This window comes from Lissotriton helveticus, chromosome 6 (genome assembly GCF_964261635.1).
Source record: "Lissotriton helveticus chromosome 6, aLisHel1.1, whole genome shotgun sequence".
In the NCBI taxonomy this organism is placed as follows: Eukaryota; Metazoa; Chordata; class Amphibia; order Caudata; family Salamandridae; genus Lissotriton; species Lissotriton helveticus.
In genome coordinates, this window is record NC_136067.1 from 1036052883 (window position 1) to 1036077673 (window position 24791).

The 24791-nt window shown below is 41.1% G+C and overlaps 1 protein-coding gene across 12 annotated transcripts in view; it reads left to right on the forward strand.

The window, feature by feature from the left end:
* The window catches only part of LOC144763243 (protein phosphatase EYA4), a 645968-nt gene that overhangs the window by 548832 nt on the left and 72345 nt on the right, over positions 1-24791 (forward strand). For all 12 annotated transcript variants that reach the window (XM_078648664.1, XM_078648660.1, XM_078648668.1 and 9 more), the window contains 2 exons: positions 13185-13258; positions 19258-19441. In XM_078648664.1, coding sequence (XP_078504790.1) covers positions 13185-13258; positions 19258-19441 — 258 coding nt within the window. The remainder of the gene's footprint in view (positions 1-13184; positions 13259-19257; positions 19442-24791) is intronic.

A 24791-nucleotide genomic window follows, 5' to 3' on the forward strand; every position in this document is an offset into this window, starting at 1 on the left:
TGTACACTGGCATTGGTTCCTTTCATTCTGCACAGTCTGACTGATTTGGTGCACCGCTCTCAACTATGTCGGTCTTCGGAAAATTTTGAAGCATGTGCTAGGGACCTGTGCCCTGGAAAAATGACAGACCTCAGCCAAAGCGGAGATTGCCACAAGCAACATTCCTTCAAGGCCGGTGTCTCTGGTGCGTGGCCTCTGATCACAACTCTTAGTTGTATGGCCACTGTATCCTAATGCATCTAAAGGAAATCTCCAACCAGAAGGTGAAGCTGTACATCTCCAAGCATAGGAAAAGTTGTAGACATTCCATTACTTGTGCAAGTCACAGGAACTGTCTCAATCTGGGTCGTAAGGCCGTTCTGGCAAGCACTCCACCTACCACTCAAAATTAAATATTTAAGTTGAAGTCAGAGTCCAAACGTGAGCACAAGAAAGGAGAATAGGAATCAACCCCATCCTACCACTGTGGCGCCAAAGTGAAGGTGCAGGGGCATGAAGATCAAAGTCACACCCGAGGTCTTTGGCTAAGGAACAGATTTGTCAACGGGCCCCAATATGTCTCAGTTTTCTGGGCAGTCACCAACCCTGCAGAAGATAGAGGCCTTCAAAGAAGTGAGGCTCTTCTTTTGTATCCGGCCTATTGTCATTTACCTTTATTTCTCAGTAGAAACATCTAAATATTAGACCTTGTGGCATTGTATTTGTTTTAGAGTTTGTTAGCCCCAAGATCCTTAAGCAACTTTGAAAATTCTTCAATCTTGTTGGTGCTACCAGTCATGATCCTCCGCCTTGAGCTGGGTCAGGGGGCACAGCTTTATAGGAAGTGACCTTAAAAGTACTCTGAAAGTGCTTTTCAAATGTAACCACAACAAAATGAAATTAATAACCACAAACCAGAAAAGGTTCGCTATTCATTGTTTTGAGTTCTTTTTACTTAAGGTATAAAAGGGCAAAGCTTGACAGAAAGATAGTTGCTACATTTATTTTCTATATTTTAGGAAGAATGGGTCCATGCTTTGTAGCGTATGCCTACCACCACATATAATGGTCCCCAATCCACAAAGCTTATGAGATGAGTAGGTGTGTCTTGCTTCAGGATTAGTTGTGAGTAACACTTGAATACCTTAGCCTGTTCCACAAAGCATTTTTCAGTCACTGGGTGTGTCTTACTCCTGGCTTAGCTGTGGCTTACTGATTAATTTCCAGAAATAGGACTTGTTTACTTAAATGTCTGTGGTTAACTATGTCTTACTCATGGAAACTACTCACAGAAAACATAGTTGGAAAACGCCTCTTATTTTCTTGTCATGTGCTTTGCACTGCAACTAGGTTCCATAAAAATGCCAGCAGAGCAGGAATATACTCTATAAAACTGAAAACTACCATTGTGGAAATTTGCAAATTTAGAAGACATAGATCCATCATGGCACTTGTTTTACTCACTCTATTTGTCCTCTGGAATGTCTAGATTACATTCAGATCATCCCCTAAATTATATTGATAGACCTAAAATGATATGTACATCTAACCGCAGATTCTTCACCTTTCCTCTAGACGCCTGGCTGAATCTGGCAGTGCTCCTGTGCATTGTAAGCAATGTTGTGAGGCTATGTACTGATTCTGTTTTTCCTCAGGAATTGCCAACGTAGAGCTGTCTATGAGCGCCACAGCTGTACACTGGCATTGGTTCCTTTCATTCTGCACAGTCTGACTGATTTGGTGCACCGCTCTCAACTATGTCGGTCTTCGGAAAATTTTGAAGCATGTGCCAGGGACCGGTGCCCTGGAAAAATGACAGACCTCAGCCAAAGCGGAGATTGCCACAAGCAAAATTCCTTCAAGGCCGGTGTCTCTGGTGCGTGGCCTCTGATCACAACTCTTAGTTGTATGGCCACTGTATCCTAATGCATCTAAAGGAAATCTCCAACCAGAAGGTGAAGCTGTACATCTCCAAGCATAGGAAAAGTTGTAGACATTCCATTACTTGTCCAAGTCACAGGAACTGTCTCAATCTGGGTCGTAAGGCCGTTCTGGCAAGCACTCCACCTACCACTCAAAATTAAATATTTAAGTTGAAGTTAGAGTCCAAACGTGAGCACAAGAAAGGAGAATAGGAATCAACCCCATCCTACCACTGTGGCGCCAAAGTGAAGGTGCAGGGGCATGAAGATCAAAGTCACACCCGAGGTCTTTGGCTAAGGAACAGATTTGTCAACGGGCCCCAATATGTCCCAGTTTTCTGGGCAGTCACCAACCCTGCAGAAGATAGAGGCCTTCAAAGAAGTTATGCTGCAAATATTTAGTGTGCTTTCGGCTCCTTCTTGTGCACCTTCAGGCACTACGTAGTCAGTGGGGCCTGCAGTTGGATTACCACCAGTGTGTGTGTTTCCCGATGGCATTTGCCCCTATTGGACCTGTTACTGGGCCAGTACCGATGTCAGTAGAAGCTTCCACACCAGGCCCATGGTCCACTCCGTTTCCAGCACACCAATGCGGTTGCATGCTCCACCGCCACCGGTCGATGATCCAGTGCTGGTGCCCATGTCAAACCCTGAACTGGCATCGCCTCAACTCCCGCAATGTTGCACTACGAAATAACTAAGGTGTAACCAGTTGTCATGCTATCTGATTCTAATCCAACGCCTCTCCCACAACACCACTATAAGCAGATACTCCTCTTTTTTTGGCTTTGACCATGATCTCGTACCAGCACAGGGGGCATCTGATGATGATGATAATGGGGAGGGGAGGGTAGCTTGCTTACTCCTCATTATACTGGTGAAGTCTTATACCAGGACTTACAAAATGCCAGAGGGCTTGAAGCCTCCCCTTTCCCAGGAACAGACAATGGAGGAAAGTGCCTCATTTGAGGTCAACTGAAGCACTAAAATTGCAATTGCCCTCCATTGAGACTAAGGCAAAATTTCTGACATGGACTTTCCAAGCTGGCCCTGTTACATTGAAGCCTTTACTACCATTCAATGATGCCCTGGAGCTTTGTGGTCAAAGTCATCTTCTTGTCAACTTTTTTAATTTAATCCTTACTCATTTCCAACCCATTTCTCACATAAAAAATCCATATGTATTTGTTTTTGGCAAACTGATGTTTTCTTCTGCCAAATTGGCTCTGTGATTCATAAACCTCGCCTGCCTGTAGGACCGATATAGGTATGCCTTGTGAAACATGGCCAGTGAGAACTTACTGGTGGTCCTGGAAGACCTTAGAACCTCCTTGGCTTAGAAAATCCATGATGGGCAGGATGCAGTGAAATAAGTTATCTGCTCAGACCTGCTTCCTACCAATTTCCTGGACTAGGCTGTTGGATATAACGTTGCGCTTTGATACACAAATAGACATGGTTGATTGGATTTCCTGGCAATGTGCAAGCATACCCAATAGAAATGTCCTTTGACAGCACGCACATCTGGTTGCTGCTAGTGAAGAAGTTTACTCACCAATTCAAGAAACTTAGTTGCTATTCCAGGAGCCAACCTACACAGATGTGGTACCAGCAGACAATGCAGCTTGGCAGTAGGGTCAATAGTCATCCAACTCGCCCTCCCCTGCTGCAGAAGCGACCAGGCTGCTTTTGTTTGTCCTTAACAGTTCATGTCAGGCTGATGCATGGCAGCATTCACCATTTCTTTCACAGCTGGAGGTCCATTATGTCAGACATGAAAAGTCTTGCAGATTCTTCAGAGGGCCATGCCAGATACTTAATTACTGCCCTGTCCTATCTGTCTCTTGGCAAACACAAGAAGACGATGGACGGAGCGTCAGAACGAATTTTGGTGGAACACTTGACAGTTCTAATTCAAAAGGTACATATTTTTCTCTTAAAGGGTGCCATGGGATGGGTATAGACCGAAAGAAAGCGAGGAGGAACGCTTCATTCTCCTGAAAAAGGATGGGACTATTGTGGATCTTCTGCAGCAGGACAAATGCAAAAAACAAAATGGTTGGCTCATATCCTCTCTGCTCTGAACCCAAGATACTGGATAGAGTCCTTGGTCCTGCAGGACACTTACCTGTCCTGCAGTCCCACAGGCATTACCTGCGGTTCAAGGTGGGCCAGGACCACCTCCAATTTGCGTTACTTATTTGCATTCTTGCTTCGACCCCTGAGGTGTTCACGAATATGATGGCTGTGATCACAGTACATCTCCGAATGTCTTATTGCTGTAATTAAATGACTGACTGCTAAAGGCAGGTTCCATGCAGTCATATGTGGACCTCACCCGGGTGATGGAAAAACACCTGGCATCATTGAGGTTCACCATCAGTGACTGAATTTCCACCTGCGCCACCACAAAGACTCCCATCCATTGGGGTAATTCTTGACACAGTGGGAGTTCAGGCTTTTCCTCTATGGCTACAAGTCTGGGTCATCTAGGATATGATTGGGAAGTACGGTTCAGTCCTGGATCTCAGTAAGGATGGTCTGTGTTTTCTTGGCCTTGTGCATCCTCCTTGTCAACAACTCCAGATGGACAAGGCCTGGCAGTGGAAATTGAAATTACAGTTTTCAAGATGAAGACAGCCCATTATTTGCTGTGGTGGGTGACCAATCCCAATTTGTCCTGCAGCACACCACTCTACCGTCCCCATACAGAGCTTACAGTGGTGATGAATGCAGCACTAGTAAGTTGGGGGAAGGTCATTTAGGAGAGGTGGAGATTAGAAGACTCTGATCTCCAGTAGACAGCTGGCTCCTTGTCAGTCTCCTGGAGCAGCAGGCCATTCATTTGGCCCGAAGGCTTTTCTGTCATCTTTAAATGGGAGGCTGGTGCAGGTCTTATCGACAACACAGCCGTCATGTGGTACTGCAACAAGCAGGATGGAATTTGGCCTTGGGTCCTGTGCCAAGGAGCGGGCCTGGCAGATGAACCTCCTTCTAGTAGCCAACAACCTGGTAAGGACCCAGAATGTCGGAGCTGACAAATTGAGCAGATGTCATCTTGCTGACTAAGAGCAATGTGTACAGGAAGAAGGTGGCACATAGCATATTCAAACAGTGGGGAGAGCCCTTTCCAGGTCTGGTTGCAACACCCAAGAACATGAGTTAGCAGTTTGGAGGTTCCATGTTAGGATTCGTTAGGCGACACATAATGTCTGGAATGGAACAAAAGATTCCTTTATTTCTTCCCACTGATAACGCTCCTGCCCCAAGTTCTGAAGAAGATGAAGAATGACTGACCCCAAGTCATCCTAATTGCCCTGGACTGGGCCTGACATGTGGGGTAGCTGGAACCCCTCTGCATGAGCATAGTTCTTCCAACTAAGCGTCAAGATGACCTCCTGACTCCGCAACAGTGAAGGGTCCTCTATTCGAAACTCTTCTGCTTACACCTTCATGCATGGAGATTAAACAGCGATAATTGGCTACTTTTGAATTGCTAACCGAAATAGTAATGTTGTCCTCGCTGCTAGATGCCCTTCAACAAAATCCATAAAAGTAGGGTGCTGGCCATCTATGGTGCCTGGTATAGTGTGTGAGACCCTGTCCCATTACGACTTAAGCTCTCAGACATGTTGTTGTTTGTTTTATCTTTAGCCCAACATGGCCTTGAAAGTTGCACTGTAGAAGGTTATATGTCAGCCCGTTCAGCCTTTCTGCTTCGGCAGGACCTAGTCATCAATGGTTTAATCTCTAGTTGTGGTTCCCAAACAGTTTGTGATGCTCCTGTGGGACCGTAATCTGGCCCTGAAATTTCCTATGTGTGAACGCTTTGCGCCTGTGCATAGTAGCTTGCTACTTTCCTGATCCTGAACGCTCTCTTTCTCATTGCAATGATGTCAGCTCGACACATGAATGAATTACAGGCACTTTTAGACTTCCGTGTGCTAACGGCGTACTACTCTTCGCAGATTCTGTGCGAGCTTATCATGGCTACACCCTAACTTTCCCGGCAGATTAAAAGACTATGCATATTGCGGACTCTACCCATGATTCAGTCTTTTATGGGGGTGACTTTATCTTGATTCTTTTTCAAACATGACTTCCAAAATACTTGTTCCTTCTTTTTTGATCTGAGCCTTGAGAAAGTCCAAGGGACAAAACACGTGTCGGCTGTTTTGGATTGGACAAACATTGTTGGCTGTTTTGGATTGGAATAACATTGTTGGCTGTGTCGGCGGGATAATCACTGGTAAAATTTTGATCTTCGATGTAAAAACGGTGTTGAAGAACTTGACTCCTGTGGATTGGATCTGATCATTTCTTCTTTCAGAACTTTATTAAGAATGGACTAAATGCTAGATACTGGATTGTGTGTGGTGAAGTGCAATTTTACTTTCAGTACAACCATCCTACACCACCTATTTTCCAGACAAATTGTGTTAAGTACTTGGGCAGTCTTCTTAACATAGGTTAGTTTTTATATTGGCCCATTGAATGGGAATCTGTTTGTGGCTCTTTCCTTTCTTCTCTCCCTTCCTGGAGTAAAGAAAAGGGAAGGCAGTGCAGAAGAGGATCCTGTTGAGTTGGGTAATCCTTTACACGAAAAGCAACTCTGAGGCCCATTCCACCACAGGCAAGGCAACTACACCAGCATTGGCACATGGAGTGCCTGGCCTAGATAGCTGCTAAAATGCAAATGTATAGGCAGTGACTACTTTATGAAGTACTTACTGACTTGACAGCCAGATCCAGCAGAAGGTACGCCTCGTCCGCTCTGTTTTTGACTTTTTGATCTGGACTTGCTCTTTAGACCCTCCACCTTTGACAGCTACTGCTTAGGTATCTGTTGAAAAGATGAGGACTTTGTAGTATAAGTATACATCAGAAGAACAAGTTCCTCACTTACGGTATGTTCTGTCTGGTGGGTACCTCACTGTGCTCCCACCTCCCCTTTCTGTAGAGTGGCCACTTCAACATCTAATTAAAAGGTCCCAAGTTAGAGATCAGCAGACTGTCACCAACAATTGTTTTATGTCCTATAATCTGATGGCATGGAAATGCAGAAGCTAGGAAACTGATGTTAGTTCGTATGGATACTGCTTATATGCAGCTCCTCGCCATTATTTTCTGGGCCTTAGGGAGCCTGCACTCAGCAGGTTGACGACACCTACTAGAGCACAGGAGCACTGCTGAAAATTTCTTTGGATCCAGTCAGGCGGCAGGTGGAAGGATTTTTTTTTCTACTGCACCGTGACCAGATAGTCATACATTATCTGACCTTGAAGTGTGACACATGTATAAAAAGCATTAACAGATGAAGGCAGATTATGCTTGATAATTCAGTGGATAAGGGATTGTGTACTACAAACATGGGGCTCACGGTTACCAGTAGCAATGAGGAGTGAGATAAAAAGTAATGAGCCAAAATCTCCATGGGAATCTTGATAATAGCATAGCAGGGCCCCATTGTGTGCGCGGCCTCTGGTTGAGGGTTGAGGGGGCACCTATTGTGCCCCCTGCTAATTCCTGCCATGAGGTGCAGGGATTAACCCCTTCTCCCATTTCCCAGATTACGGCTGTAAGACATGCTCCCATAGGGAAATGTCTCAATGCAACGGAACAGTGTTTGGTCTCATCCTAATGAGGCAGGTGGGACTGCCGACCGCAGGTCAGTCTGTCCCTTTTACGAGATGGTGTTGGGCAGACTTTGTGTTGTGTCAAACTGTAGCCTTATTGTTGACTTCATGCATTGTTTGTGGTGCAGCCAATCTGGTGCTTTTGATATTTTGAAAAACGTAATTTATAATGCCCAAGGTTGTATGTGTTTGGATAGTATATGAAGAAATTTTGTTTTTGCAAATGGAGCTGTGCAGCAGCTGAATGTCTTCTCAAAGCAGAGACTATAAGGCTTGATGTACAAAACTTTTTAACTGGTGCAAACCCTCCGATTCGATACATCAGAGGATCTGGGACTTTTAATCCGTTATAAAATATTTTTGTATTTAGTAAAAACATTAACTTAATTGGTAAATGGGTTTAGAAATGGATTACAAATAGCTATTTAGAAGCAGCATGTTGTCTGTATCCTTTCATACTGTGATTTCACACTGATATATCAGTGGTTTGTGATCATAATTCTGATCTCAAACCAATGATCCCAAGTTGCATTGGTAAGTGATTCACAAAGGTGAAGGAGTTCCCTTTGGATCAATTTCCCCTTATAAATATTGGAAAAAGTTCCAAGGAGAGTAGGCAGTGGACCATGAGGCGTGCTTTTTAACCCAGTTCTATTACCTATAAAGAAAACAAGATGCATTAAAAATGTTTTCTTTATTTAGGCACAATGACACACATCGGGGTGGTCTGCTGCCCCCTGCATGCCACTATCCCTGCAATTGTGGCCAATCATATGGGGTCGCAAATTTGGACATGCCTAATAAATATTAATTAGGAAGGCTTTTATTCGAACCCCTGCGATTCTATATTTTGTGAACGAACCTAATTGTGTCCAGGTAGGTTCGCAAAATAGGATTCCTACCACAGAAAGTCAATGCACAAGTTGCAACCAGTTTTTGCTTATATAATCTTTGTACATGCGGCCCATAGTGCTTGTCTATGCGTATGCAACTTAATTAAGGTATAGCCTGATTAGTTTGCTGAAACGTACCTTTATTGCCAAAGAGCCTTTAAAAGTTAACAAGCAACAGTAATGTTAATGAGGGCAGAAAGTAAAAATGTAATTTACTGAAAAGGCAAATTTCACCAAAAATGACTTGGTGAATGTCATCGACGCAGTTTGCAAACTGGATTATTTCGAACAAAACAAATATATAAAGTCCTTTATAATTTGTTTCTCGTGCGAATACTGTGGGAATACACTCACAATTTCCATGTGTGTGCCACTGGTTTGTCATTAAGTGTAAAATGATTATCATAGCAGCCAATAGGGGTGTGTCCTGATAGTTAGTGCACAACATTATACAAATTGTATTGTATTGTATTGTAATTGCATTTATATAGCGCTTACTACCCCTGACGAGGCGTCGAAGCGCTTTTTCGGCGGGTAGCACGCTACTCCGGGACCCACAGAGGATTAGTGTTGAATTAGTATAGTGAAACATGCAAGTACATTTGTGGGTGATAGGTTAATCAGTTATTTGGATTTGGAATGATAGCAGAAGGATAGAGTAGGACAAAGGTTTGTATTTATTTATCGCTCGCTTGTTGACGCATGCTATTCAGGGAGCCTATAGAGGATTAGTGCTGAATTAATATGGTAAAAAATTAGGTAATTTCAATGGTGGATATTAGTCTGTTACTTGGAGTGAGAAGGATAGCGGATGGATAAAAGGGGAAGAAAGATTTGCATTCATATAGCACTTGTTACCCCTGATGGGCGTTGAAGCGCTTTTCTGGCGAGTAGCACGCCACTCCGGAACCCATAAAGGATTAGTGTTGGAAATTAGTATAGTATAAATATGAAGTAATTTGAGTAGTAGATATGTTATTCAGTTATTTGGGCAGTATATTAGTATAGTTGAATATGGAATATGGAATTTGAGAAGTGAAACATGTTAGTCTGTTAATTTTTATTGAAAAAGGATAGTGGAGGGATAAAAGAGTGAGTCTTAGCAGTAGGAAGAGGCTTTTGGATGAGTAAAAGGAGTTTTGGAGGGAAGGAGTCAGAGGAGAGAGTTTGTAAAAAGAGGTGTCAGATGATGCAAGGAGGGGTAGAGCAGGAGAGAGTCTAGAAAAGGTTATTTTGGCGATCCTAGTAGTGGTATGGGGTTTGGGATAAATGAGAGAGTGGATGTAGAGGATATATTAATAGATCGATAGGATGAGAGATAGGGTAGTGCATTAGAAGGAGTAGTAGAAAGAAGTTTGAGAGGAGTCAGAAGGTTGGGCTAGAAGATATATTGAGTGAAGTATAGGCTGAGAAATAGGCTAGTGCATTGGAAATGCTAAATTAGAAGAAAGAGATAAGTATATAGATCCATAAGTACATTAAAAGTGTATAGATACATAAAAAAGTAAATATATTTAGATTAAATATATTGATAGAGGCACAGGATGAGAGATAGGGTAGTGCATTGGATATGCTTTTTCAGGAGAAAAGTAACAGACACACAGATCCAAGTACATGGAAGGTACATAGATGTACAATGGAAGTAAGTACATGTAGACCAAAAATGATTTTTATTTATTGATGATTATTATTATTATTATTATTATTTTTCTTCTTTTAACAACATAATTGTTTTACATGTTTTATAAAGTAATACACAAAGATAGGTACATATCTATAGTGAAAACAAATGCTTATATACAGAGGGATATGTGGTAAATTTCTATTTCTGTATGGTGCTTATGTGGGGAAGAGCCATATCTTGAGTAGTTTTCTGAAGATAAGGTGGTTGTCGGTGGATCTTATGTTGGGGGGTAAAGAGTTCCATAGTTTGGCTGCTTGAACAGAGAAGGATGTGCCACCCATTGTTTTTTTCTTGTATGGTGGGATTTTGAGGCGAGATGCTCCTTTAGAGCGTAGGTTCCTTTTTTGAATGTGTTTGGTGATTTTATTCCTGATGAAGAGTGGTCCTATTCCATGTATTGCTTTGTGGGTAATACAAAGCAGCTTGAACGTGGATCTTCTGGCAACCGGTAACCAATGCAGGGCTTTCAAGGCAGGGGAGATGTGGTCTCGTGGTTTGATATGCAAGAGTAGTCTGGCAGCCGAGTTCTGAATCCGTTGTAGTCTTTTCATGGTCGTTAAAGGTGATCCGTGGTAGAGGCTATTGGCGTAATCGAGTTTGGATAGAACAAGGGAGATGGTAGCTTGGACCTTGTGTGGAAATCCCAAATGAGGGAAAATTCGTCGCAGCGTTTTTATAGTAGCAAAGCTTGATCTTGCTAGTTTATTTACTTGGACATTCATCGACAGCTTGGAGTCCATGGTCATTCCGAGGTTTCTTACTTCCTTCGATACTTTAGGCAGTGATCCCAGTTCATCAGGCCATGCGGCAAGCGGGTTGTAATTTTTTCAATCGCCACACGTGAGTATTTCAGTTTTTGAAGCATTCAATTTGAGATGGCTCCAAGTCATCCACTGATCCACGGCTCTGAGACAGCTGAAAATTGGTGATTTTCCAATGTCTTTGGGGCATTCCAGTTGAAGGAGTATTTGCGTGTCATCTGCATAGTTGTAGCACGTGAGGTGAAATTTATTGATCAGTACTGGTAAAGACTTCATGTAGATGTTGAAAAGCATGGGCGAGATGATAGAACCTTGAGGGACCCCTGCTTTTGTGGAGTACGGTTTGGACGAGAAAGGGGGGTATGGATGACATTAGTTCTGTTTCGAAGGTAGGACGCGATCCAGTCTAGAGCAGTTCCCTCTATGCCGGCTTCATAAAGTCTTTGCTTCAGAGTGTCATGGTCAACTGTGTCAAAGGCAGCTGAGAGGTCCAAGAGGAGTAGCGCAGCAACCCCGTTGCGGTCAACTGTATTCTTTAGGTCTAAAGCAGGAATGTGCAGCCAGGGTTCTCAAAAAGGTTTTTGCTCTTAGAAAATAGATATACGCCAGGAAATATGTGACAACATATGCCTGCAGTGAATACACACTTTCCACAAATACATAATACAACTCATTCATTAATTCCAGACACGTATAGCCTATATACATTAATACTAAAAGGGGCAAAGGGTGCATATCAAAGACAGCCACAATGGCAAATATAAGCAATGCAAAATGGTTAAGTCATACAAAGTGGCACATTTTGAGCGGACAAATATTTACGAACATGCATGCCGCACACATCCAAGAAACTTTTTAAAAAAAATGTATTTATTATTTTCCAAAAGAAATACAAAATTAAAGAAAGGTACACAAATGCAGTATACAATGATGAGTCATAAGGTGTCGCTCCAGTCACAAATATTATGCATATCATCGTTCGAACATACTCCAGTTGCTTGGTCAAAAATAGGGATAGAGGTCTACAGAAGGGCAACATTTCCATATCAACACTGAAGGCAACAGTATCACTCAATATACCCACCAACACTCGTACAATATGTAGTTCCCCAGTTCCACGGGAATGGGGAGGCGGGGAAATCTCACAAAGTAAGCATTGATCAAATGTACAATATCAGGGTGTACCCGCATCCCTCAACCGATACCCTCGGGGACCACCGGATGTGTAGGAGTGGGTTGATTATTGGCAATGGTGTGTGCGATATATGCGCGGTATGGGTCCCAAATGTCAACAGGCCTGGATGTGGCGGGGACCATGTCGGAGTATTCAGTGCTGTTAAGATTGCAGTGTGCCATGCTCCGGAGCCAGGAGCTGTGCAACGGGGGACGTCGGTCGCACCATCTTAGTGCAACTTCCCGTTTGGCTAGCAGAAAGCACAGTGCCGCCAGTCTGCGCACAGCCTTTGGAAAGTTAGCCACATACCCCAGGAGAGCAATCTCCGGGATAGGGGCCAGGGTTAAATGCAGCATTACACTGAGTGTGTTGTGTATTTGGGACCAATATTCATGCAGCTTGGGACAGGTCCATGAAAGGTGAGCGAAATCTGCAAATGGTCCACCGCATTTGGGACAGGCGTGAGATCGTGATGGATCAATCCTGTGTAGTCGCGCTGGTGTGAAGTACCGCCTACGCAAAAATTTAAAATGTAAAAGTTTGTGTTTGCTATTGATAGAGACGTTTTTAGTCGCCTTCACATCCAAGAAACTTAATCTGGTCTCAACTGTACCGTGTGTAGGTTGTGTACAAAGTGGAGGCTGGGAATAGGGAAGGATGGCTGCAATGACACAATGTTTCATTTAAGAACAACATAGAAGAGTTTATAACATTTGGACATTTCATATAATTCCTTACCTTGAGCACATGTAAAGTAAGTGAAACAAGTCCATTGCAGGTTAATATAATTTCTATGTAAGTGTATATCTCATCCATGTATTTACAATATGCACAAGTCGTTTATATATATAAATTGGCAGAAAGTGGTAAGCTGTGCAAATGTATAAGCTTAATTTTAGCTTTGTGCAATTTCACTGGTTTTATCAACTCTTTCTGACTGGGCCTCTCAGAAATTATCGTAGGCTACTTAGTCTAACCAAAAATGATCCTGTCCTTTGTTGCTGGTGTTAGCAACCAACTCCAAAATGTAATTGAATTACTGTAAGAATAATTTCCTGCTCCAGTATATGAGTGTACATGTTTACATTTGTGTACTGGCAGTTCTGAAACATAACCAGCATTTTTCTTCCCACAGGTTCTAGTTTCACACCAGCGTCTGGTATCTACGCAAACAACTCGAATTCAACAAACTTCAGTGGTTCGCAACAGGTACATTTAGCAGAATGCAGCATCGGTAACAAAGATCTTTTTGTTTTAAGTTTATCTGCGTTTACTTATGAAATAGAGAGTATCAGGAAAAACCTTTCCTGAAATCAACACTGCCAGATGCGACCTTTATGCAAGAACGTAAACATAGTCTTTTTCACAATTGGGCACCGTAACATCCTATAATGATTGTTCCCGCCAATACTAGAATAGTGAAGGATCCATCAGCAATTACTAAACTGGATCCAGTATCCGGCCCCAGTGAAATGTATCCCTTTACAGTTTGCTAACACTGAAACACATTCCGCAGCATCCGCACTTTGTTTTTTTTACTCTAAAGCAGCAGCCTGCAGGTGATGAAGAACATTCTTAATTGAAGTTCCAGCTGGGCTAACCAAAATGCCTTACTTACTGGGCCATCAGCACTTCTTTTAATCATGTCCTGATCATCCTAGCTGGCAGCTAGCCAGAGGCTAACACTTTGGTGGCAATGCCCTAGCAATAAAGACGCTCAGCTTGGGTCATTTCACAAGTGCTTAACAGATGAAACATGATTTTGAAGCAGGGTGTTGACTTTTCAAAGCCATATACACAAGAAGTATGCGTCCGTTGTAAGAATATTCGATGCACCGGTTTATAGGAGTACTTACTCTGTTAACCATTTATGTAGAACGTACTAATACATGTTTATTACCACCAAGAGCATCCATTTTTAGAACCTTAGAATGTGGAAAGATTGAGAAAAAAACTGTTAGATTCTAAACTTGTGCCTTGCAGTTTGCATGTAGTTCCTTGATGCCAGTTCATAATTCACTAAGGTATATAATGAAGAATTGTAACTTGTTACCTATAGGCAACACATGGATAGCTGTAACTAAAGTAGTAATACACTGAGTTCTCTACATAAAATATGAATCTTTGACCCCATTTAATGTATGTCGCGCTTTGCAGCAGGCACATTAACACACTTTACTAATTTATGATGACTCAGACCGGTAACTAGTCTGAACACTGATCTCTCCAACAAGCTCCTAACCATTACAGCTATGTTACTGCTAGTATACCATGGAACCTGCTGGGTCCACAAAGACCTTACAGCAGGTGCATTAATCTTGTGAGGTATTTTATAATGTAGAAATTGACTATTAGACTCCACTTCTCCTAACTCCTCTCCTTTTCTGCTTCCAGTGCTTAACCCCTAATTAATGGGATTCCAGATTCAATTTCCAGCACTAGTTATCACTTTATAAAGCTGCAGTTCTGTATGAAATGAAAACTGATCTCTAAATGCAGTCAGTATACTCGTTGAATTTTTTTCATTATACATTTCTTTCAAAATTAATAAAGTAGTGACATCAAAAGCCCTTTGGTACATAAAGCGCTATTCAAGTGCAATTACAAAATAAGGAAAAAACAGAAAAGGGCAAAGCTGCAATAAAGAAGCAATGATGAAAGACATTTGTGGAATGGGCAATATGTAGTTAAGATGATTGTTTTCCCAGTTTTTTTAACCACATTAATTTCAGTCTATTTTTTTAACCACACTAATTTCAGTCTATTTTTGTTAAACAAAACTACTTCCCACAGTATAGCACAACGGGCAAGATATACAAAGGGTTTTTGCGGCGCAGATGGGTTTTAGATCCATTTGAACCCGCAAAAAAACAGTGGCCCATGTACTAATCCTATTTTGCAACAAGCAAATCAATTTGCGACTCGCAAAATAGGGTTAGCAACTTGCTATTCGGACTGGGCGTTCCAAGGGAGTCCATTCCTAATAGAGACTCCTTAAGCTATATAAGAATGTTTTGCAACCACAATTGCGGGTGCAAAACACTCACAGTTTACCACCCTTCGGCACTCTATGATCTACTGCCACCATTTTTCAACATCCATAAATGGAAATTATTTCTAAAAAGCATTTCACTAAAAGAGTTTTCTAATTTTTTATATCATTAAGGTCTCTATTATCCCATCTGTAAGTTTCAACTTCCTAGCTAATTTTATCGCATAATTGCAACCACAATCTATTTTAGAATGCATTTGCAATGAAAGGTAATAGTACTGTTAGGCCTCGTTATTAGGTTCATTAGTTTTCATCAGTATGTGAATAATCAAACATAATTTCATGAGTAATCTTGCTATGAAAATCTATTAATAAGCGTTATAACTATTCAGCAATTTATTTTCTCCTTTTCTAACTCTTTCAGCACCATTTTACGTGCTGTAATTTCACTTGTCTCTATTGTATCTCTTTGTGTATTTTGAGCAATGTGCACATTCAGGTGTTTTGTGTCTAAATCAATAAAGTATCATGTAATGTGGTTTTGAAATATTTATGTCACCAACAAATTTGGTGTCAGTGATGAGAGGCTTGGTAGAGAGATTAAAGTAGACAGGGAGGAATTTGGCTTTAGAAATAAAAATGGACCAGATGATTTGAGAGGTGAGAGGAGAAATCCTAAAGGTCAGAATTTTCAAGGCTTAGCACAGTTAGAACTGGCTGCAACGCCATATTCCTGAAAGTGCCAATGACAGTAGAAAGTATGAGATAGGACTGTGAATGTCCGATGAACATAGCTATTAAAATGAGAGAATTGGGGCTTAGCTACCTTTGTGAAGTGGAGTGTGTGAATGTCAAATTGGAGATGGTTATGAATGTTGGATGAAAAATAGGATGTGAGCAGATGGAAATATGTTGGTGCTTGTTGATCTTTGAGAAGAATGGACTTGAGGTAAGAATTTAGTTTGATGGAGAGAAGCAATGGGCTTCACCTTTCTTAATACTGTCATTACATTGAAGCATTTTGGTTAACTTTGAAGTGGTTGGGAAGGAACTATTAAACTAGATATACAAGCATTGATTATGGAGACGGGGAGAGACAATGGAATTGAGTGTGTGAGACAGCTGACAAGGGTGATTTTGAGTGAAATTTCAATTTTGTACCTGTGATATTGTCATAGGCTCAAATTAAGTTATTTAGAGTTTTCAAGTTTAGTCAAGGGGTTTCTACATTTGTATAAGTTTGGGCACATAATTGTCTTGAAGAAAGTAAACAGCAGCTGATATCCATGGTAAAGGGCAAGGGTTTCCATTGCTGAAGGTTCATAGGGGCTATTGAGAGTTGGTTGGGGGGGTGAGGGGGAGGGGCGTTTGGAAAGAGTGATATTGATAGTCCTGTTTATGAAGGTGGGGCTGTAATGGAAGGTATCGGAGAATGCAACCAGTACTGTTTAGTATGATTATTTAAGCAATACTCCTTCTTCACAGCTGGTTATGAGAACAATGAGTGAAAATTGCATGACTTTTGTGAAGGATAGCAGGCGTCATTGTGTCATTAGGGTTCAGCCATTTCTCAGTGATTTGGGTGTTTTTAAGTGATCTATGAAAAAGGAGGTTTTGTTGAAAAGAGATCATGCCACAGGTTGACTTAGATGGTGTGAAGGACTGGTCATTGACTGTTTTAATTTAATGTCATTGCAGAAACGGTCAAATAAGGTTGTAACAAAGACATTTATTTGAATGATTGTAGAGTGTTAAGGATGGTGCGAATATGGAAGGATTGATTAGTATGAATTGTTTAAGCATGAATGTCCCTGTAGGAAAGTGACCCTTGGCAGAGAGAGGAAAAAGTTGAGAATGAGGGTCTTGGTATAGGGAAGACATATTATCAGTAGGAAATGGAAGTGCAAGATGGGTCGCAGTGGATACAGGATGTTCGTCTACAATAGTGGCTAATGGGGTAGTGATCACTCAAAGTACAGTTCACAGTGGAAATAAGTGATACAGTAGGCACTTGGAGTACCGACCACTTCATCAATAGTTCATAGCAGGTGCAGATATTTGGCATTGTCAAAACATGCATAATAGGGTGGTGAGGAAGGGACCCTTGGGTGTTGGGGAATGAAGGAGTGGTCCTGGTGGATGTTTCAGGCTTTAGGACTGAAACAGCCAAACAGCCCATAATGTGTAGTGTGCTACCCTGTAGAATTAATCTTCTTTGCTTTACTAGTAAAAGTTCATTTTTGTTAGTTAATAATTTTAAAAAATGTGGTATTACATTTCTAACAACATTGCTGGACTTGTGGAGCTGCTTCATATGCTTTTAAGAATTGTTCTTGTGAATTGTAGTGATTTTCTGCCCATCACTCGAGATAAGCATGTAAGGTTAGGGAGAGGAACTCACACAAACAAGATAAAATATTGTGGATCCAAATGTCTGAACAGGAATTCATACAGTAAGATCAGCATGGAACTGACGTCGCTTCACATTTAAGTGGGACTTGCCGTTTCTGTTTTTTATTAAATGGTATCCAGACAAGCAATATGCAGAATCCAGTTGCAGTGCACAAGGTTTTCAGTCAATTCTTGTTACATAAGACAGGGATGTGCAAAATATGCATAATTTAATTTTGCATAATTACACAAACGTCTGGAAACATTAGGCAAAATTGTGCATAATGCAAGTCTGGCATTCTGCTCTATATTATTTAAAGTGAATTGCAGAGTTGTGTACAAAACTGATGCAAGCATGCACTGTCCGTTAAAAAAAATTATGCAAAAAACAGTGGAGTTAACAAAAGCCAACAGAATTTTTTTACCCAAATGAACTGCATTTATGCCATGTGGAATAATGACATAATGTTGCATAAACACATAATGCAAAATGCCAGATATTATGCAACTGATGCCAGCTCAGTTAAAATTATGCCTGTCCCCAAAAATTGCTACCATTTTCAATTTTATATAAATATACAGGCTGAAGCTTTTACAGCGTTTTTGCGTAGGAAGTTAAAATTCAGGGTAAAATAATTAAAATCTTTTTGGTGCAAAAGAATTGTAATCCTTACGAACGGTAACATTGATTTTGTTTGAGTTGTTGCTTTGTAAAGACCCTCATCAAAAATTTCCAGAACAGTGGTTCTTAACCGGTGGTCTGGGGATCTCTGGTGTCCGTGCCTGGTTAGAAAATCAAATAATGTTAACAGATTAATAAAGTGTATATAAATATAGGAGCAAAATGTAAAATTAAACATTTCCAAACATTCTGTAAATGTGAGGAATTTGAAAAGGGAGGCTATAAATTAAGTTAGTATCCTCGTATTGATTCGTGGGAGCAGTGCAAGTGCATCAGACTGAATTTAGTATGGACGATGAGCAGCCTCAGCTGAATTAAAACTCCAACATTCCCATTAAAATAAAAATAAAAATTATGTTTGTTCTAGGTTTAAATGAAATATTTCATAATTTGTGTATTTGTTTGATAAATGATTGTTTCTGTATTTTTTGTGTAATGTTTTGAAGTTCATAACATTGAATATGCTTAGGCCAGTGTCCCCAGCTTCCAGTAATGACTCTATGGGGTTCCTGCGGTTTCAGTAATGATTAAGTGGGGTTCCACAGAAGTTAAAAGATTAAGAACCACTACTCTAGAACAGTCTGAAATTGGTGTGGAAGCTTTTTGTGGCATGGCATAGGTGCTCTCGCTTCAGAGCACATGGGTATGCAAAGTGCATTCTTTGCTTCTTGCCTTTTAGAATGGACGCTGGAGTCCTTGGGCGGGGAGACTCAACTCATGCAGTTTTGCACCATGGAGAGAACAGCTCATGTTTATAAACAGTGGTCCTTCGTAAGTAGTTTAGTATTTTTTTATTGTTCAGTGGGCCATCCTTTACATTCTCAATGTCAACGTAGTGCCCTCCTCTAGCATCCATTCTATATTACCTCATGATGTATAGTTTCTCGTTTTTACAGATTACAGTTTTTTCATCTGTGTTTGTTATGCTAGCTTACGTATTGTTGTAAACTTGACCTCACCTCGTTCACTCATACTTAGTAGTCCATTTAGTTTTTTGTGCCACCCACACCCAACAATTCCCCTCTCATATTTTCATCATTGTTTCTGACCTCTCACCGACATTTACCGATTCATATTTTGGTCTGATAAAAAACAAGAATTACGCTCTGTACCTCACATAACAAGTTTCCTTTACTATTTTAGGATTACCCTTCTTACACAACGTTTGGCCAAAATCAGTACGCACAGTATTACTCCGCATCAACGTATGGAGCATATATGACCTCAAATAGCACAACAGATGGAACCTCATCCTCCTCCTCAACGTATCAGCTACAGGAGTCTCTCACAGGGCTGAATAGTCAATCAACACCAGACCTTCATCCAGGTAAAGCGTTTTTGTTGTTATTTGTAGCATTATCATACTTTCTTAATGACTAGAAACATATTTGTATGGTGTATCTATAAATATTATGCATTTAACAAAAAGGGAAACTTCTGGACATGTTATTGATAACTTGTTGTCAGCAGAATAAAATGATGTTTGATTGGCACAGGCATGTTTGAAATATGTAAACTTTTAAAAATCTACTTTTTTTATTACTCCTCTCCTTGAGTCCCATTTTGTATTTTCTTCTGTCTCAGTCAGGACATATCTATCAGTTTTGTCTAATGTGAATGTCTTTCCTTCATTTCTTGTGTACTGTACCTCTGTGATGGTTTGAAATTGGTTAGAAATGTTAACACAAAAAAACAAAATAAACGATAGATAGCACATTGCTTTCTTGCATGAAATGTTATTTAAAATATATTTATTTTCTTATATTTCATTTAATAATATTAATAACAAAACTGCAGCCGATCTCATAACAATTGAAATACATCAAACCTGGAGAATGCTGAAACAAATAGTGTTCGAAACCAGCCAAGTAACAGAGTAAGATGTGTCTTTTTGGTGGAAAAGAAGCAGCAAGGAATAAGGGTACTGAGAGAAGAATATAAATATAGGTCAATATAGGTCAATACATAGGTCCTGATTTAGAGCTTGGCGGACGGGTTACCGCATCACATTTGTGACGGAATAACCCCCTCTGCAAAACTCTAAATCAGGCCCAGAGTCATAACAACAATTATAGTTATGCCAGATGGTATACAATCGTGTATAATACACCGTAAAGATAATGAAAAGCATTTTTATAATCTTGTTAAATCTTTCAACTAAGTTTCTACAGACTGACTTTTCCTCGGTTTCCCCATAAACATATATATATTTTTTTTCACAATAACTAATGAAGAAAAGCAAATGTTAATTCATGTGATCACAGCGAAGTAACAAGCTTCTCAACAATGTAACTGAGATATTAAGAGAGATTCTTTAGTGTCTCAGTCAATCAAGAAGCTCAGACAAATGCATCCTCCAGCAGTCCCAAGTCTGACCACACAACCAAGGTATATGATAAAGAGCACATATAATCCTTTCTAGAACACCCCATTCGTACAGAACAATGGAGTGTAACTTTTATGGAGTCTGACTTTTGCTTAGTTTTAAAAAAAGGCATAATATCACAGGAATCAATGACATTAGCACTTATCTGTCCGGTAACATCCTAGGTCTCCAGACCAGGCCACACAGATTTGTACAAAATGTTTGTTAGGCCAAAGTAATCTTGTGTTATTTCAGAGTTTTATGCTATGTGAAAAGTGTAACATTTTCACCCTTCTGTGACATTTTGCATGCTTTCTACGAGCAGAGAATGGTTTGAGTAGAAATTGCCTCAATATGAGACGTGTTCCCCTCAAACAAGTCCAGTGCCAGTCTCTATTGTGCTTTTTTGTGAGATGTACACTTTCATGGGGAAAAAGTTACTCGAGATACTGGCGGAATAAATTTCACATAAATGCATGCAAAAGTAGGTGTATTTCATTCAAAAAGTTTGAACATTTTGCACACCCATATCCATAATACTTGGAAAATTAAGCATGGTCTATTGGTTATTGGAAGCAGTGGCTTTTACCTATCGATGGTTATTTTATCACTGCCTAATAATTGTTGAGCAGGACTAGGAAAGTTTACCTCACTTTAGACTTCACCTCTATAATTGTGGCCATTGTCCTTTTTACATTAATTTAAATTTATGCTGTAGCTCTCGTTGTAGGAGAGTAGTGCTGTTTTTGATGTAACATGGATTTTCATGCTGCTCTAAAAGAAAGTCAGGCAGCGAAGGACTACAGTTGTAGCACAAGTCAATGCTGACTTGTGCACTTCCAAAATAGACTTGTGCACTTAAAATAGAAGGCATACTTTGCATTCCCTTGGACAGCTGCTGATTCAGAATTAAAGATTAGCTTAATGAATTAAATATGGATTCAGTTCTCCAGCATATGGAAGATAAAACACTGGGCTATTAGAGAAGGGCTTTTGCACTGATGGGTAAATACAATTACTACATGTTCAGCTGTTTTATAATAAATTATCTGAGTTTTCACTAAATCGACCAGCCTGTCTTTCCAGGGGTTTCTAGGTAATCTAATTATTCATAAAACACCTGTTAGAGGTAAACATCCTTTACAACGCAACTTTTACCACGCAGTGCCTTTACGACGCAACTTTTACAACGCAAACCATTACAACGCATTGCGCTGGGGGGCGCTCTATGATAGGGAATAGGTTTAATGTACTATCCAACACCTTCCCTACTATCCACGGGGACTGGAGTTGGAATAGTAAATTAAACTATTCACTATCCAGCGCGCCAAAGCACTATGCGTTGTAATGGTATGCGTTGTAAAACTTGCGATGTAAAGGTAGGCGTTGTAAAAGTATGCGTTGTAACGTCATACATCCCCTGTTAGAGTATGTTGTTGACTTGTATACATTAACTGTATATCATTGCCCAATTCCATTGAACCATGGACACCCTGATGAATTCATAAGATTCTGCTTCTTTGGGGTTTTTATATGTAAATCTCCAAGCACAGGGACAAGGGGAAAACAGCTTCTGTAATTCAAAGAACCTCCTAATGGTCAGACTGTGATGATATCAAAACAGGTAGTCTTTTTGAATGTTGGTTTGCTGCCACCACTATAATTCTCAGCATTTTCAAACTTCAGGGCTCATTTATAGTTTGATGGTTGTCCAATTTGTAGTTGGATGCTGTTGTGGAGTTTGTTTCCCCAAAATGGATCCTCACTGTATAGCGTGATTCGCATAGTGGGAGGAAAAACTGCATCAACAGGTTGGCCATGCTATCGTAATTTTGGTGAGACGTAGACATATATCTCTAGCATGGAAGATTGTTTTGAACACCCACATAACAAATATCCCTCCCAGTGCAGGGCGGACATTTACATGTTTGTGCATGAATTTGATCACAGACAGACGGCATCCAACCTTAAATGGCATCCAAAGGGCTACACTAACTTGAGTAGTCTGACCAATGCCTTTTCTGACTGCCTTGGGTTAAATAATCTGTGTCTCAGCGCATCACTTCTTTTATTAATGCTTGAAGATTGTACCTTACACACAGTTCAAAATATACAATCTTAAACAAAATGTATTAAAATATAATATGATCTAAAACCATTTAAAACACATGAAATTCATAATACCTATGCGCTTGGCTCAAAGTGAGCCTGTTGTTGAAGTGTTCTTATTCTCTCCTCGCTGTTGATTACGAACTCTTGCCTTTCATTGAATATCCAGTACCATAAAAATGTGTATGCATGTACTTTTCTCCTTCTGTGGATATACTCAGGCCTCAAATTCATTGTGGCAGCTACTTTATTGAGAGTCATTGATTCCGTACGTCTCTCAGGAGGAAGATAAATCGCGCAGTAATGTTACACTGATTAAAGACTAAGAACGGCATTATCTCCTCTCTTCTCGCAATGCCTGAATCTTTCATGAGCTAAAGTAGTTTCCTTTTTTATCTTTAACTATGTAGGAGACACCTGACAAAGATATATTCTTGTAATTCCCTTATGTTTAAATAACAGGAGCATGTGTCAGTCACATTGATACTGCTCTTTTTTAGGTTTCGCCTGCACAGCGCTTGTGCTGTGCTTGTGAAATCTATTGTATTTACTAAAAATCTTAAAAGGGGCTTACTTTTAGTTTATTTGCGTGCCTGCCACTTAGTTTTCCTCCATTTCTATTGGTTGTAGCATACTATTTCCTGTTGCTCTTCGTGTGCTCTTTCTGATCACTAGTCATGGTCCAAGTACTCGTTTCCATCTGCTTTTGTGGAACTTTTTTTAAAGTTTTGCCTGCACAGCAATTGCACTGTGCTTCTTCTGTTTGTCCTCCACCCTTTACCTAATCTCATTGTGACTGCACGCCTTTCAAGTGTGTTTGTTGAGTTCAGTTGTTGCAAGAGGTATTCATCGGGTACCGTCGCGTCCTTCCTGCATCTTGTTTATTAGCGTCACATATGGCTGCACAGAGCTGTGTTAACATGGTCTTGGACTGCCGGCCACCTCCCCCCTTGAACACCGACTGAATTACCCAATTCAACCAGTCAACACATGGGGGTCTTTGGAAGTCAAGGGGGGGTACGGGGCCCCCCCCCTGGCCGTATTTATTAAAATATAAAAACAAATCAAAAATTTTAATCAAATAAACATTTCTGACAATTATTAAAATGCACACTTTTCAGAATATTAGATTGACATCCGTTTCGACATGGTATGATGGGCTAACCTTAACAAATAGCTAGTACAGCGTGTTTCCTAACGTAATCTAATCATCCTGAAAATTAAACTGCATTCTAATATTTTTAATAAAGTCCTACGGCAAGGTCGCCAACCGGTGTCAGATCCTTTTACAGCTGCGCTCTCACGTTGAAGATGCGCATGCGCAACCCAGGGCACGTTACACCCACGTGCGCTCCCTGAACTCCATTTAACCATAACAGGAGGGCCCAGACACTCGCGCACCTTAGTGACGTCATAGTGTTGTGAGGGGTGGCTACCAGCCTGAGGAAAGCGTAGACTCCCTCCCCCGCACCCTTTAAATTACTGGAGATCATATCCTGCCCCTGAAGTTCTGAGAGAGACCAATGGCCCCTCCCGCGGGCGGCCCCTTTCGTGAATGGGTCCGCCCCCCCGTAAGGACCTTAAAATGCTGCTCACCGATTAATGACCTTACCGCCAGACACACATAATAAATACGACATTGCTATTCTAAAAGGAAAAAAGGCCTAAGGATAAAATTGTTAATACACAGCAAAGCACAAAACATCTACATATACAGATACTCCTGTAAGCGGGAAAAAGGGCCTAAGGAAAGAATTAGTTAAATATCACGGCACTGCACAAAAAGTTTAAATCTGTTCTACCTTCCAGTAAACGGGAAATTCAAGGCCTACTGGATCAAGCCCCCCTACACCTATATTCCGGCACATTGACAAACCTGATACTTACCATTTGCCAAGCCCCAAGGTCTGCTAATAAGGGATGGAGGGTGGGGAAAATTACACGGCCCCACGGTGGGGCGAGGAGCGAGCCTGGGAGCGCGGGCACAAAGAGGCCGCTTCCCGCGCTCCCCAGGCTTTTAACCCTTTCGCCGCCGCGACCCCGCCCCCTCGCCCCGGAAGCACACCAGTACCTCCGGGGCGAGGGCGCGGGGCAAGCGGCCCGAAAGGGACGGGGTGTGGGAGGGGCCGGGCCCCGCCATGCTTGCGTGGGGGCCTATTGGCCCCCCCTTGTATCATGGTCTTGGACTGCCGGCCACCTCCCC